The 16,278-nt window shown below is 34.6% G+C and overlaps 1 protein-coding gene across 10 annotated transcripts in view; it reads left to right on the top strand.

The window, feature by feature from the left end:
* Cep128 (centrosomal protein 128) overlaps window positions 1-15,802 on the top strand; it is a 379,822-nt gene extending 364,020 nt beyond the window's left edge. For 4 of the 10 annotated variants that reach the window (XM_074067403.1, XM_074067406.1, XM_074067407.1 and 1 more), the window contains 2 exons: window positions 2,325-2,433; window positions 9,715-15,796. In XM_074067403.1, coding sequence (XP_073923504.1) covers window positions 2,325-2,433; window positions 9,715-9,851 — 246 coding nt within the window. In that variant the 3' untranslated portion in view covers window positions 9,852-15,796. Of the gene's footprint in view, window positions 1-2,324; window positions 2,434-9,714 lie in introns of all 10 variants that reach the window. The other 6 variants (XM_074067415.1, XM_074067413.1, XM_074067408.1 and 3 more) reach the window with 6 other exon arrangements.
* The last annotated feature ends 476 nt before the right edge of the window (window positions 15,803-16,278 follow it).

Consider the following 16,278-nt stretch of genomic DNA (forward strand, 5'->3'; position numbering starts at 1 on the left):
AACCATGCCTTTTAGAAGAATTAATATTATTTAAATTTCTTTACTTCACCGGTTCTCTAGAAGGCATTTTGAGGCAATCACTGTACTCTGTTTCAGCAAAATGTCCAAATCTATATCTGTACTCCTGTCCTTTCACTATCTTCTCAGTTGAGGTGTCAATGGGCAAAATGTTTGTTAACTTTCCCTTATTTTTCCTTTCTCTTATTGGCCCATAATCATCAAAGCATCTTTTAGTGGGAAGCCACTTATTAATGCTTCCCTTTTCCATGCTTCAAATCTAAACCAGGATTTAATAGAGATTTCTAGCATTGGGTAAGACTTTCCCCTCCTTTCCATTTATGTATTTCCATCCAGGCCATTAACATTTCACATCTGAACATAACCTCATTTGCCTCTGGTCACCAGTGTCAGCTTATTCTAAACTAGTTGGAATACAGTTGAGTTTCAGTGTATATCCTTTCCATTCCAAAGATCCTACAGTGAATAAGTTTCTAATGAATCCTCATTAATTAGAACCAAAAATTCATTTGGTAGAAAACCTGAAGGTGTTTGTCTTAATAGACCTAAATATTCTTATGGTACCTAAAGGCTAACATCCATACCTTTCACTCAGAATATATTTGTCTTTTGTTTTGCATTAGTGTACCAATGTTTGTGACAAAAAATAAAATATTATGTTGGTCTTTGGTGCAGAAAATGACAGTAATTCATCAAAGGGTCTTATTTCACAAGGTTGTACTATATGTGGGGGCCGTATTTTGAGAAGTCTTTTGGGGCACCTAACTCACAGTTTCATGTAGAATCTTTGACAACATACTCAGTCTCTCCTTTTCTCCAAACCTCACAGCTCTCCTTATTCACAGTCTTTTAATTGATATTCCCTCTGCAACATCTGTACTATTCCAGTATGTCCTCTACACAGAGGCAGAAGCAACCCTTAGAAAATATAAATCAAAGCTTGTCATTCCTCATCTTAAAATTCTTGATTGCCTTCTGACTGTATTTAAGAAATACAGTCTCAAATCCTAAACATGGCATTAGCCACCTCTGTAACCATGGCTCCCAGTATGCCTAAGCCATAAGACTTCCTTCCATTCTTCAAATGTACCGGTTCTTTCTCACCTCAGCATTTGCATGAGTCTTCAACATCATTCCTTGTTTCCCCATCCCACTTTCCATCTTCATACACTCCCCATCCCTAAGTTTTTACCTGGTTGGTTCATTGATTCATACTTAGCATTCAAATATTGCCTTAAATATCACCTCTCACTGGGGTGTTCTTGGTCCTCAAATATAAATTTGGTCTTCCTGTAATTTAATGTTCTTATAGCACTTATCATACTTTGTAATTATGTCAAGTTTTGTGCAGTCTATATAATGTCTTTCTTCCTTGCAAGCCTGAAGATTTCCTGACCTTATACCTCAAACTTCTGTTTGTTCTTTGCACAGCACATAACAGCTTGTCCCAAAATTGTTCTTGAATGAATGAGTGAAAGAAAGGGAAAAAAAAGTACAGAAAATAAATAGAAAACTTTTACAAGAAAAAATTGCAATTTTGCTGTCTAGTAAAATATATTAAACAGCTATTTTACTTATTTAATTAGTAAAATTACTTAAAGTTATAGTCCTCATTTTCAGGTAAGACTTGGGAAGAAGAACACATTCATATGCATGTGAGGACATAGACCTTTGTGCACTCATTTTTATTTATGTATTAAATATTTGTTGAATGAGTAAATAGTATAATCATTAGGGAGAGCAGTCTAGCTACATGCATTAAAAACATCAAATTGTTTTTATTGACTCACTATTTCTACCCTAGAATTTGTCATGAGGAATAGACTTAAATATGGAAAAGTTTATATACTTAAAGATATTTCTCACAATGTTATTTGTAGGAGTAAAACACTGGAAACCACCTAAATGCCAAGTAAAATAATGACTGAGTAAAGCATACTATATCCACTAGATAGTATATGAGTAACCCTTAGGCTAAAGGTTAAGACAATATAATGACTTCCAAATGTTTATAGTATGAATGTAACTAATATGAAGTTTTATAACTTTGTTTACAAATCCTATTCATAGGGGGAAAAAAGACTGGAAAGAAATATGTCATGCTGCCATAGCAATGAATGGTGTCTTTCCACTTTTTATGTTTTCTTTAACAAGCACTTATGTTATTTTTACAAGGATTACAATCATAGTAAATTGTGCATGTATAGTAGCTTTCATATTAAAGTTCAATTTCAGAATGCATAAATGAGTCTCAGTTCTTACATTTTTGTAATAAAGGAGCTGAAACACTATGCTTTCTTTCTTAGGATGAGAGAACCTTTGCTGAAGGTTCCCACGCTCACGGGTTAGATCACTCATCCTCTTGGCAGGATCATAGTTGCTTCCTGTCTAGTCCACGATTTTCACACTTCAACTGTAAGTAATAAAGTCCTCTACCAGTTCTTAAGTTGGATTTAAGAAAATGCAACTCATGGAAATATTAAAAGTTTAAGGCCAGTACATGATGGTAATATTCACGTTACAAGTCTGAGAAAATTTTCATTGTGAATCACAAATAATCTCTCCAGGCTCACTAATGATATTACTCACTTTACTAAAAAACATACGAAATCCCCTTTTTGAAGCCTTAAACTTTACAGAAAAACAAAGTAAACACCCAAGGAAAAAATGGTATTAAGCAAATTTTTTGTTTAGAGATTGCTCATAACTGTGAATGTGTGATAAAGGAAATTATGTTATAATAAAATTCGAATAATCAAAAAAGATCTTTGAACATAATTATTCAGAAATATGGAATCTTCTTGTAGACAAAGTAAAAATACTAATACTATTACCTGCTGGATTTTACTCTTGAATACTCTGAATGTTGATAAAATGTCATCCTCAACATCAAAAGGGTATGAGTCACAGGGACCCAGGATGCCATCTCCACCATATGTCCCCCTCATTGCCCCTTCTCCACTCTGCCTGTTTCAGAGTAACGTCCTTTTAAAGGATGTCAGGATACAGTTTAAAGGTGGTTTCTGTTACAAGCACCCACCTTGTGCTACAGCTTTTCTTTAAGATCTTTCTCAGAATAATTATTTAGTTTTGTTGTTGTTGTTATTGAGTGGCCTTTTGTTTACTGATGATAATAGGAGCAATGCCTATTTTGCTCACCACTGTTTCCTTAGCACTCCACATGGTACTTGGCATCATATAGTGAAAGCCCAATTAATATTCAGTTATATTAGCTAAATGAATATATGAGTTGCTTTTAAAGTCTTTCATCTAAACTATTGGAATTCAAATATTATTGAGTAGATTATTTATGCCATAATTTAGTTCTTCAGTTTACCATGGGGTTGAATGGTTGCACATTAAATTTGATAATTCTATCATTTAAAATAGTTATGTTTCTATAAAAATAATATACCAAAATAAGCCACAAGGAAATAGGTCAAATCCAAAGGTGATAACTCTCATTTTTTGCTGCTTTATATATATTCATGGATTCATTTAATAAATATTTATCAGTTTCTGATAAATGGTTTAGTTTTCATTATATCATTATTATTTTATTCCAAAAGCTTAGCATTTTCTCTTTCCTGTCCTAATCATTTTACCAAGTGATTTTGTATCTGCATAAATCCTCTACTACTCTAATCTAGCAGATACTCTTCAGTATGGATTAAATCTCAAGTTAGATATGGCACCTCAGAATCTGGTATACATACAGGTCAGATATTTTATCTTTCATATTAAACAATGGAGTAATTTCCCCCAGGTCTGTTTAGTATATGTAAGGATATTTGTATATACTAAATATATATCCTTATATACATATGGATGATAGCAACTACAATACCCCCAAAATACCAGGAAGTTCTTTCTAACCATTAAAACATTCAGGAGCCAGGAGGTAAAGAGCACTGTGGTGTGAGCATGGAGGTCATTGTTCTACTGCTACTTAATTTCAATATTATAATCTTCTTGTTGTTCCCTCAAGTGCCACCTAGAAGGAAGCAGTTAGAAGACATTAAGTGGAAAACATCAAGGTTTTTGGAATTTTACTTAATGTTATAATAGGCAATGAAAGAAACTGTATTCAACTTTCTAATCTAGCATTTTGTGAACAACTTTGATCATTTCTCAAATTAAGATATAGTCTTCACTGACAGCCACAGATTGCCCTACAAATACAGTATCTCAAAAGGAAATGAATAAGAATAGGAAAAAATATGTTGCTGAGAGCATAATATGAATGAGGATATACTTATCACTGTTTATATTATAAAATCCAACTTAAAATTTAGCTTAGAAAGTAAAACTATTAATTTAACAAATTAATTTATTGATTATTTCTGCCTTATGTTTTATTATTCTTGTTGACAAATTTGTTTTATGATTTTCCTCCCATGCCTATGCTTGTCTTTTCAATACTTTTTCAAAATTTAATTACAGCTACCTTATTAATTATTTTAACTTGTTGAATTAAACTTATTTTTAGAAATCATTTGTTATTTGCTTTCTGAATTTTCTATGTAGTTTTAATAATGTGGTATATTAGATGTGGGAAAAATTAGGATCCTTCTGAATAATTCTTCATTTTTGAGCATAAGAAATACATCATAGTTATAGAAATTGCCCCATAACTCTTTTTAATCTCCTGTTAAACCTCCAAAATTAAAAACAAATGTCCAGAGCAAAAAAGAGGCAAAATGGAACCTATATGAAATAGATAATACAGAAATCAAGAGAAGGTACCCTTGGAGAGTTAAGAGAAAATATTAGGCTCACTAAAAATAAGAGCAAGAACTAAGCATACTGGTAACTCATGCCTGTCACCCCAGCTACATGGGAGGCTAAGATCAGCAGCATCGCAATGTGAGGCCAGCCCAGCAAAAAAGTTTTCAAGACCCCATCCCAACAGAAAAAAGCTGGGCATGGTGGCATACACTTGTCATCCCAGCAATGGCAGGAAGTGTAAAATAGGAGGATCAGTGTCCAGGCTGGTCTGGGCAAAAACAGACTCTATTTCCAAAATAACCAGAGCACAAAGGGCTGGAGGTGTGGTTCAAGCAGTAGAGCATGTGCCTAGCAAGCACAATGCCCTGAGTTCAAACCTAGTAGCACCTAAATAACTAAGTAACTAACTGACTACCTACCTACCTAACTAACTAAATAAATAAATAAATAAATACATGAAAGGTACTATGAAGAAGTAACCATAGGGTAAAAGGTCTCTAATTTTAAAATTTGATTGCAATGCAGAGAAAAAAAATACTAGAAATGTAGAAAACAAAATCAAAAGTACAAAAAAAGAATAGTACAATCAAAAAAAGGGACAATTTTTTTAAGAAAATCAATTCAAAAAGGACAATACATAATTAAGGAGACTCTTGGAATTAGAGAGCAAAGAAAATGGAGCAGAAGTTCAGGAGCAGCCAGGTTAAGACAGCTCACCCATCGAATACCTGGTGCACAGATGGCATCCTACGATTTGTCTTCACTTTCTTTCTATGTTGGTGCCCATTTTCCCAGGTCCCATGTCTTCTTTCTTCTTGATTTTTTGTTTCCTTTTGTAGGAGCACATCAAAGAAAGGGAGGTAAATGGTTTTGGTCTTTGTATTTGTGAAAACAGATTTCTTCCACTTACTCTTGTTTAAAACTTTGGCTATAAAATTATAAGTTGAGAATGATTTTTCTTCTGAAGACATTGAATAATTATCTTCCAAAATCCAGTGTTGCTATTTTAAAATCACATATACTTGATGCCCATTCTTCTGAAGTGATCTTCCCTGTCCATTCCCTACTCTACCACTCCCTTCCTACTCCTGGCCCAGGAAACCTTTAGGAACTTTTCTCTTTAACCCCAGTGAGTTTATAATAGTATGCCTCAGTGTTACAGTTTTATTCATTCTTCTAGCTACTTGTTGAGTGGGACATTTAATCTGGGGACTCACATTCTTTTTTTTTTATTCATTTATTCATATGTGCATACATTGTTGGGGCCATTTCTGCCCCCTCCCTTTCCCTCCCCAACCCCCTCATTTCCAGGCAGAACCTGTTCTGCCCTTTTCTCCAATTTTGTTGAAGAGTAGACATAAGCAATAATAAGAAAGACATAGTGTTTTTGCTAATTTAATTGAGATAAGGATAGCCGTACAGAGAGAATTCCTAGCATTGCTTCCATGTACAAGTGTATTACAACCCAAATTGATTCATCTCTACCTGACCTCTTCACTACTTGGGGATTCACATTCTTAAATTCTCCTATGCTGAAAAAAGGAGAGGTTCCATTGAGAAAATCTTTGGGAAACAAAGAACTGACAGATTATCTGATAACAGTTGAACTCTTAAGGTTAAAAAAACAACCTACAAAAAGATGTATGAGAGATCTAATTGTCCTATTAGAAATAGTCACAAAGGAAAAAGCAGTTAAAAATAAATGAAACATGGACCAATTAATAAACAGAAGGTAAAAAATGAACAAGAAACATTGTCACAGTATAACTACTTAGTTTGTATGAGCTGTATTTATTTACACAGTCATAAAATAAAATATAAACACTCAGTATTGACAAACTAAAAGTTCAGATGTAGCTATATTGAGAGAATGAGTGAAGAGAAGTGGATGGGTGTGGATAATGTCTAAAAATGATAAATCAGAAAATAGTAATATAGGTGCTTTTTTTCCTGCAAAAATGGAGCAAATACAGAAAATAAAGGTGAAGGAGTTGAATATGATTTACTCCGGGGGACTGTAAGATTATAAGAGGGGAAGTGAGAAACTCCTGCTTTTCTATTCAACCCTTTGATACTGTTTGATTTAATGTGTGTGAATGTACACTTGACTAAAAATGAGTTTCATGAAGATTAATGCTACTAAGAAAACCCCAGTTTTTATATCTGACCAGCAAATGTCCAACTTTCTTGTTAATTTCTAAATGGATGTGAGAGTTGAGCTTTTGGGTTTCCAGCCTTTTCAACCTGTGTAGAGATTTGGCAAGGAGCTGACCATAGACCCTTAGTTTCTGGGCCCACAGAACAGACAGCTTCTTACTCAAGTGGGAATTTGTGCTGCATGAGGCCCTTTTGTCTATGCCGTGGATGTTGAGGGTTCATTCTGCTGACTTAGGTGCCCTGTCAAACTGACCAGATTCAAGCATAGAATCACTGACCATGGAAAAAACAAAGGAAATGGGAAAATACTGCATAATTTGTGGTCTCTGAAGTGATCCAGCATTAATGAAAGTTTGTTTTAAGAAGTAATTTATGTCAGCTTTGTGTAGTTCAAGTCAATTCATGAAAAGGTAGATTCCTTCTGCCAGGAAGAAGGGAAGAAATGTATAAATTGTAAGTTTATATTACCACTGGAAATAGGAACACAGAAATCCATTATTTAAAGCTATGATCACCAGCAAATTTATCCTGGCTGCCTAGGAGTTATGGCTGTGAGTCAGGACACTCTTTTAGAAGGCTTGGATTCCATTACCTTCAGCTGGAGACAGTGGGGGCTTAGTAAGAGAGACTTATAATGTCAGCTTTTGAACTGTCATTTTTACTTTTTATAAGTAACAACTGACCACTAGTCTCCATGTAGAGCTCCTTTTAAAGGAAAGGAACACAATCCTAGGACAGGTCTTCACTTTCAATGCTAGGCCCAGTCTAGACTTGAGTGAGGTCTGTAGCAATCTGCTGACTTCTAGATATCTTCAGTCCTTTAAGATCAACATACCTACTCTATGGAATTAGTGTCTCGAAACCAAAATTTAAAAATAAATGTAGATTGCAAATTTTCTGTAAATCTTAAAAAGTAACTGAGTAAACCCTTAGAGAAAGAACTGTGATTTTTCATGGGGCAAAATGTTAATTAAATTACTATGGGATTTAAAAGTGAATTTTATGTTTTATTGCAACTTTATATTCTTAGAAAATAAAATCAGTGAAAGTTGCTTTAAAAAAGCAATTTACTCCCTTATCTCAACTTACATTGCTATAAAAAGTCACCATTCTCAATTCGTGTTTTGATGTGCCATTAGTGGAGTTTAAGTCCACTAGATGAAAAATAGTTTATCTATAGGAAGAACAGCATCCTAGTTTTACTTCTATAGTATAATTTAAGATCCACATTGTTAATTCTGAATAGACAGATAATCTGTTCTCAAATTTGTATGACAAAATGCTAACAATTTATGGCAATAAAAATGTCTGAGGTACTGATAAGGTAAGAAAACTTGCTTCTTGTCCATTAGAGGATTATTTATTCCAAGAAGGCACACTTGGTCTCTCTGCTTTTTATAGGCTCATTTTATGTGACTATGTTTCAGTATTTTTCACTGTCCAAATAAATGCTAGATATTTTTACATAATTTAATTGTGATAACCTGTGATTTGACAAGCTGCTCTCTACATGCCTTCTAGAAAGTAGCTAGAAAGAAAATTTCCATTTGACTATCTCTTAAGAATCACTTATGTATATTCACTTGTATAACCAATATTTGCTAAAAGGCTGTGCACAAGACCCTGTGTTCAGTTCTGGAAGAGATAGTAATGAACAAGACAGACAAGGTCACCTCATCTCATGGAAAAATAGGAAGTGACAAGTAAGCAAATAATTTAAAATGTAATTGGTGCAATAAAGTGAAGTGATGGAGGGTACCTATTACCAGGACCACTGCTTCATATAGTTAATCAGAGGATGCCTCTCTGAGGATGCTACAAATGAGATGAAAGCAAAAGAACCATCTGGATAGAAAGAAGTCATGATTTCAGGAGCAGAAAGGTCAAAGGCCCTGAGAACAAGGGACTATGGTCTGCTGGAAGGATGGAACACCCAGCAAGAGGGGTGAAAGGGTACAGCCATAGGCTGATGTTTTGATTTCATTCTGAGTTCACTTAAAGGCATTACAGAGCAGGGGGATAAGGTTATACCAGACAATTACATAATCTGATCTGCTTTTTAGAAAAGTAGTTCTGGCTAGAGTGTGGAGAAGGGAGACTAAGGGAACAAAAAGGAAACGAGAAAATGGTGACCCAGACTGGAGTGGTCATGATGAAGATGGTGTGAAGCAAAAGGACTTAAGTGAATTTGAGAGGTAGAGCCATGAGATATTACTTTTAAATTGGATAAGCGGATCAGGCAGGTCAAAGCTAAGGGAAGAACCAAAGAGTGAAAAACCTGAATGGGTGGGTACATCATTTTCCTATATGGAAAAAAAGTAAGGGATGTGCAGGCATCCAAGAATAGAAATCTGGAGTGAAGAGTTCACCTTGAGAGGTGAATTCAGGCAACTAGAGCTCAGAAGAGACGTAAGAAGTAGAAAAAGAGTAAACCTAGATTCCAAATCTATTGTTAGTAGACTAAGGGATATAACAAAGAGAATTCTATAAAAGGAAGGCCCTTAAAATTTCTCCCTGTAGAATTCTCTGTGTGTGTCTGTGTGTCTATATGTGTATACTTACATCATTGTATTCTGACAAACACACATTTTACTCTCAGATACTCTCAAATTAAAAAATAAAGTTTTAAAATTATACAATATGTATTTTGAAAATATACACATTATATCTATGTTAAAGGTCTGTTAGTCTATGTAAAGCTTAATTACAGAAAACTAGATTAAATACCAAGATTAATTAATTACCTTCTAAAAGTTAGTCTTTTGTCTGGCCCAGTTTCATGACATTGGTTTGTTTTTCTCTTTCCTCTAGCCTTGTCAGCATTTACCAAACGAACTGTTGCTCCAGATTCAGCTTCAATCAAGGAAGATGTCTCAAATTTACCAATGAATGGAACAAGTCCACAATCCAAGAAGGATGAATATGAGAGCAAAAAAAGCAAAATGTAATTAGTTATTTTACTTGTGTGTTTTACAAATAATAGCCTATCTGTGTCCTTGCTGCCATTTGGCCCAGATTGATTGTTGTACATACCTGTGGCTTCAGCTCTTTGATATTGCCAAACATTGACTAAGAGGACAGTCTTCATGAATGATATAAGTTTAAACAATCCAAGTAACATCAATTTCTGAATGATATGTAGCTAACTTGTTGGCAACTTATACCAGCAGAGAAAGTTATATTTTCACTATGCATTTTCCTTTTTTCATATGTGGTCAGTCACAGTTTCCCAACCAAAAACTGGATTTATAATTGATGCCTTTCAAAAATCACTGGCTAAAAGGAGGAAAATGACTTCTCCTTTAGACAAAAGTTGCCAGCACTTTAAGTTCAGGGAGCATTTTTATACAATTGATTTTTCAAATGCTTTCTCCCTAATAAATTATCATGTGTTATAACATGTCATGGAGATATGCAGATATAATATTAGATAGGCCACTTTGCAAATGGTCAGGACTGTTATATCTATCACCTCAGCAGACTATTACTGCATGTAGTTTCTTAAAATTATTTCCAATCATCCATTTTTATTAGCAATAAACAATTTATAAATATCTAAATTATAAAACACTGTAAAGAATTCATAATACAATTTATTTATTTGTTTTTCTGTGGCCAAATGTCCCACTGTGATCACTCCAGTCATATCCTGGACCATATTTGGTTTACTATGACCAAAATCACAGCACCTAACTCCTGTGTCCATGAGGTTCACTCTGGCAGAATTCTTGTATAATTTGGTACTGGCCACCTGCTTTTCACATCCCAGATTTTCTCAACATCAAAGTGTTCTTATCCCCTTTACATGCTCATTACCAACAGAGAAAGATTTATATCAAATGCTAAATAATGGTAAATGTCCAGGAACTGAATCCTATGGGGTCATGGTGGGAAGATTTTGCACAGAGACAAGGACAATAAAGCCATTCCTTTGTAATGTGCATTACATTTTGTGTTTGTTAAAATATATTTGTTTATTAGATTTCTCACATTTCATTATGATGCTTCCTTTTCCACTCAAGACATTTCCCTAATGCACCATATTTGAAAGTGCAGAAGAAATGAACCCTCTCTTTCCATGAACATGAATGCACTTCTTACTACAGAAAATGGAGATGTTTCATAACAAAAAATTAAATAACACAAACAATAAACCTCTGAGAGTGCAGCACACATTTTCTCATTTGTTCATTCCAAAACCCTCTTATTTAGTGCCTACTGTATGCTAGTCAGTGTGCTAGAAGGAAAAAAAAAAAACATACAAAAACAGGTGGGTATGTCTCAAAGTGTCTTTGATGTTATTCATGAAAAATGGTGTGATGTGGTCAGGCTAGCTAGAAAAAAATCTAAATTAGACAACATTAAATAAGGCTTATTTTGTATTATCTAACCTCAGGATTTCTATGAATTATTAATGTGTTAATGAGCATTTTGAGGTTTTAGTGGGAAGAGCCCTTTTGAAGGAGCAGCTCACAGTCTTGCTGTTCCAAATACTCTGTGTCTGACTAAGGGTAATAGTTAGGATATTGAGAAATTATTCTAGGGTCTTTACTGGTGTTTTGACTAACACCATAATAGTTTATCTCCTTGGGCCTAAATAACCAATGTGGAAGAAATTAAGGGATAAAATTAACGGATTTTATTTAAATCCCAAGAATAAAGAAAGCCTTTCCCTTTACGTGTCAGTGGGGACTTCATGCAATCCATTTCTGTTTAAAGAGAACTGACCTGAAGCATTATTAACACATCTGTGATCATTAAAAAAATAATAATACATCAAGCCAATTAGACCTGAAAGTTTAAAGGAACTCAGATTATTGACTCAGAAAATTCTTGAAAACATATTAGCTTATGGTTTTACAACAGAATAGAGAGGAATCTTATGAAAGACCTTTTTAAATCTGGAAAAAATAAGGCCATTATATCATGTTATTGAATGCCCTATGCTACATTTGGATGAATGAAGGTGTCCAACTTTAAATATGGATCACACAAGAACTTCAAAGGCAAAGTCAACCTTTTGTGAGCAACAATTTTGTCAAAATTCCTTGGCCCTCTGTGTTTATGGAATTAAATCCAAGGACCTGTCTCCTATGAAGATTTTTCCTATCTCTTGCAGTTACCATAAGCTTGAGTTGGAAATCAAAAGGAATGCCAAGGAAACACTAATAGCTTGATTTGTATATTTCAAAACCAGCAACTGTTTTTCCTTTACTCATTCCTCTAGCAGGAAAACCTCAATTACTTGTGATATGGGCCCCATTTGAGTTGTAGCTGGTCAGCCATATTGCTTGTAGACTGGGCCATTGGAAAAGATTAAACCTTATTCTGTAGTGAGTTTGGTCCAAGACTTAATTTGAAGATTGACCTTTTTGGTTTAATAATTTTGATTCTTCTGGCTCTCTTTCTCCCTAAGCACACTAAACTTCCATTGAAGTTGCTGAAGGCCACAGAAGGGAGAAACACAGCTGGGAGAAATCTAGCTTGATGTTTTTCCCATTGGCTAAGGTCATATTATTTCTTTGACTAGTGTCTGACTTGAAGGTCGAAAACCAATTGGTTATGTAACATTTTATGCACCTAGTTTCCCACTTTCTTTTCTTATTGTTATAGTTCGCATACTTTAATAACAAAGAGATAAAATCTATAACTTAATAAAATAGTATGCATATATCACTTAAAGGTTACACGTATAAAAAAAATGCCTGCCTACTTACCTAAGAAAACAACTAAGCCTGTTTTTCTTCATTTTTCTCCTTGAAACTCTGGTAAATGCATTTTTCATTTTGAAACTCAGTTCAGTGGTATGCATAGTAAATTTAGAGTTACAGTGATTGTTTCATTTTCTCTCGTCTATTCTGATTTTTGTAGTTAAATAACAAATAGTATTTTAAATCAGATCAAATTCTTACATCTAATGAGATGGTATATTTACTTAGCAAACTCTTTTTTAGGAAGGGGTAAATATCTCAAATTGTTTCACGTAGGCTTCAGACTTATTATAAACATAACTACAAAACATATAGAAACCAAGAATATGAATGATTATTTGAGTAAGTGATTCCTTTTCAAAGATTTTTATGCCCCCTCACCAAACAAACTGTCTCAGGATTTTTCGCTCAATGTTAAACAAAAGAAAACAGAAAATTTGTGATTTTCATGGCCTTCAAATGAGGAAGCTGTTCTCATGAAAGCATCTGGCTTTTTTTGGATCAAAACTAAACCATGAACCTTACGCTGGAAAAGAAGTTGGAGTTTTTTATATAAAGGCATTTCATGCATCAAAATATAACATAAAAATAGTTACATCTTTCAGCTTTTAAGTTCTCAAATGTTTAGCAGTAGAAACTTATCAACTTATTCATATTTGAAAACAGAAATCTAAACTATGAAAGATTCCATTGCATTTCATTTCCATATAAAATACAGCACATCTAATTTAAGGCTGGGAAAAATGCTTACACTGAGAAGCAGAACTTTAGATTCCAAGCCCCCAAATACATTTCAGAGAAGTCACCCTTGCTTTTAATTAGTAGCAAAGTAAACCAATCTGCTCTGGCCTAGTAAATCCAGCCCCACTTCCCATTCTACCCTAGTCTGCCTCATCTTAGCTTTTCTTGCTATATCGATGCTCTTGTCCACATCCTACCTAAATTCAAGCCCAACACAAGTCAGCTATTTACCTTTGAAGTCTAGTAACCCTATAGTCCACACTGAGGGGGCAGAGTGGGTCTTGTAGTACCACTTGAATTTCTTTCCAGAACCAGCAAATTAAAAAGGGTTTTTATGTCATACATCTTTGGTTACTCACAGTTGTAACTCTAGTAATAATTGTTGATATCTTTTCTTCACCATCATAGCTTGACATTGACTTAGGATAAATGCCTTGTGATAATAGTGAGTGTGAACGTGTCCATCTTTCTCTCTACAGGAACATACTGGATTTCTAAACATAAGAATGTTGGTTTCCCTTTCAGGAGAATAGTGAAAACAATATATAATGTGATGACCTCTGCATTTCATCATGTACAGCCTTAGATAGTTGAGGTGGGAGTAGTATGGAAAACCAAATGCTACCATAGTCAAAATGGAGCCATACAGCATTTATCACCTATACTTCTAACAGGAATTTAACTGTGTTTTAAGAAGTGGGAGTTGCCATATCCTGGAATAGATGCTCTGTTTTTCCTAAACTGACAGGTGCCAGACTGTCATGTTGTCTATTTTCTGTCATCTTTCTTTACATTTCCATGACTTGACACCCTCTCATTTTTTATTCTTTCAGTAAAGCATTTTGACTAGCATTTAAATAAAATAAAACTTACAATTTTTGCTTATATTTCAGAGCTCTGTGTCATCTTAGCTATATACTTCACTTGAAATAAACCGGTCAGAATATGGGGTCATAGCAGTTTTTGTTTTTAAACAAAATTAGTGGATGCTAAACTACAACAGTTCAAAGGTTACAATTTAATAGTAAGAAAATATTCTGAGGGAAAAGTGTGATAATATTACAAATTCTTTCATTAGTTACTACTTGTCAGTTTCCTTTAAATTCTGATTTAATATTTTCTTAAAATCATACTTACTAAGAAATCAAAAAAAAAGCCAAGTCTAATTTTTATAGTATCAGATATTCTGTTAAATTAGCTTCCCTTTTTTTCTTTACAAATTTTTCAAGGAAAAATTGTTAGGTGTACTTGTAAGTCATTTGAAGCCATCAAGGGGTCAAACAAACAGCTTTGAAAATTCAAGTCAACTTGGCCTACAATGCGAAAATTTTTACTTCAAGATAGTGCATCTCTTTTGTCCTTGAAATGCTGTATTGCTAGCTGAAATATTTCCTCCCTTACAGTGTCTCTTTTTGATTTCTTTCTCTGGTCACCAGTCATCCTACTCACAGATCTTTGGAAGTAGCTTCACATCCTTTATTTGGACTCTAGCCTGTGAACTGGAGCCATGCTCACTTGCCCTATGTATGTATCTTGGAACATTAGGATAATGGCAACCAAAAGGTTAGTGAGGTTAACACGTGTACCACTTAATGTTTCTCTTGTGGTGTAGGCTGCTCCGTTAATCAGGTCTGAAAAGCTTCTCTTAGTAAAACCAGATCATTATTTTTCATCTTTGTATGATAATGATACACAACTATTTCGAATATAGTATTTATATATTTTTATGTATCAGAGAACCTATGTATATTGCCTTCCTTACATTATAAGCCAGAAGAGCAGTTCTGAAAATTTGTGAACACTTGCACACAGAATTTTAAATCTAAATATTTGAATACATCCCCTCTACAAAAAAGCCTCCCCCACCCTCTTAAATTTAACAGCTATTATCAGATCATGCTGTATAACTCTTATTCAGTGTTATCCCTAGGGTAGTGATAATGCTAGTTTAGATTTTGTTTGTCCATTGTTGCTGAGCACTTAGCTAGATAAGAGAATAAAAGATGGCACAAGTTCTGAAAAATGATATGAACACAAAGGAAGCTTGGTTGCCTTCAACAATGCACATTTTGAACTGTTTATTGGAAAGAAAAAAACTACAGTAGCATTCCATCCTTTATCTGAGACAGGGTCCTGGAAAGCAGCTTGTGAGAAGTCCTGTTGAACTCAATGTGCACTATAAAGCCATGGTTCTGATGAAGGTTGCAATCATCTTTAATGTTCTTTCTGGACTGCCTGCCAGCAGTTTGGATCTGGATGCAAAGTGGCCTTCTTTCAAATTTTCATCTGGGTGCCCTGTGCCTGTCTGTCATTTTGGATTTCCATTTTATGTATGTGATCATTAATCCCACTGTGAGTGAAGATATAGTCTTGATTTATGACTTAGCATTTTAAAAACTTCCCATCATAATGAACTTCAAGCTGTCAGTTACTAGAAGTGAAGCAGCCATGGGAGCAAAGCCATCTAACAAGGTAGCTTTGGGAGGGTGGGTATTAAAAGAGATTTGGAGGAATCTAGGGAAGTTCCCCCTCCCCCACCCCACCCCCCGGGGCTAAGTGAAATGGATGCATCAGTTCTAATTAGGCACTTCCTGCCCAGAGTCATTGGCAGAGCAGCCTCCTCCCAACAGCTGCAGGCTTGAGAGACCTCATGCCGCTGGCCAAGGTTCATTCTGTGCTTTGACTAAGACCACAGCCAATAAAGACAGTGTGTACTGTGGAAAGAGTTTCCCATTTTTTCCATTGGAGAAGTCTTTTGTGAAGTTTGTTTGACTGTTCCAAATTAACAGTGGTGGTCGATGCTCATTTTTTAATTTTAACTCTGTGAAAACCTACTGATTAAATTCCACTGAGGACAAATCACAGTTTGGTAAGGAAGCTACATATCCTTTGTTTGGTATTCCTTAAAGTACTGGTTCTCAAA

Source organism: Castor canadensis, chromosome 3 (assembly GCF_047511655.1).
Source record: "Castor canadensis chromosome 3, mCasCan1.hap1v2, whole genome shotgun sequence".
NCBI classification, from domain to species: Eukaryota; Metazoa; Chordata; class Mammalia; order Rodentia; family Castoridae; genus Castor; species Castor canadensis.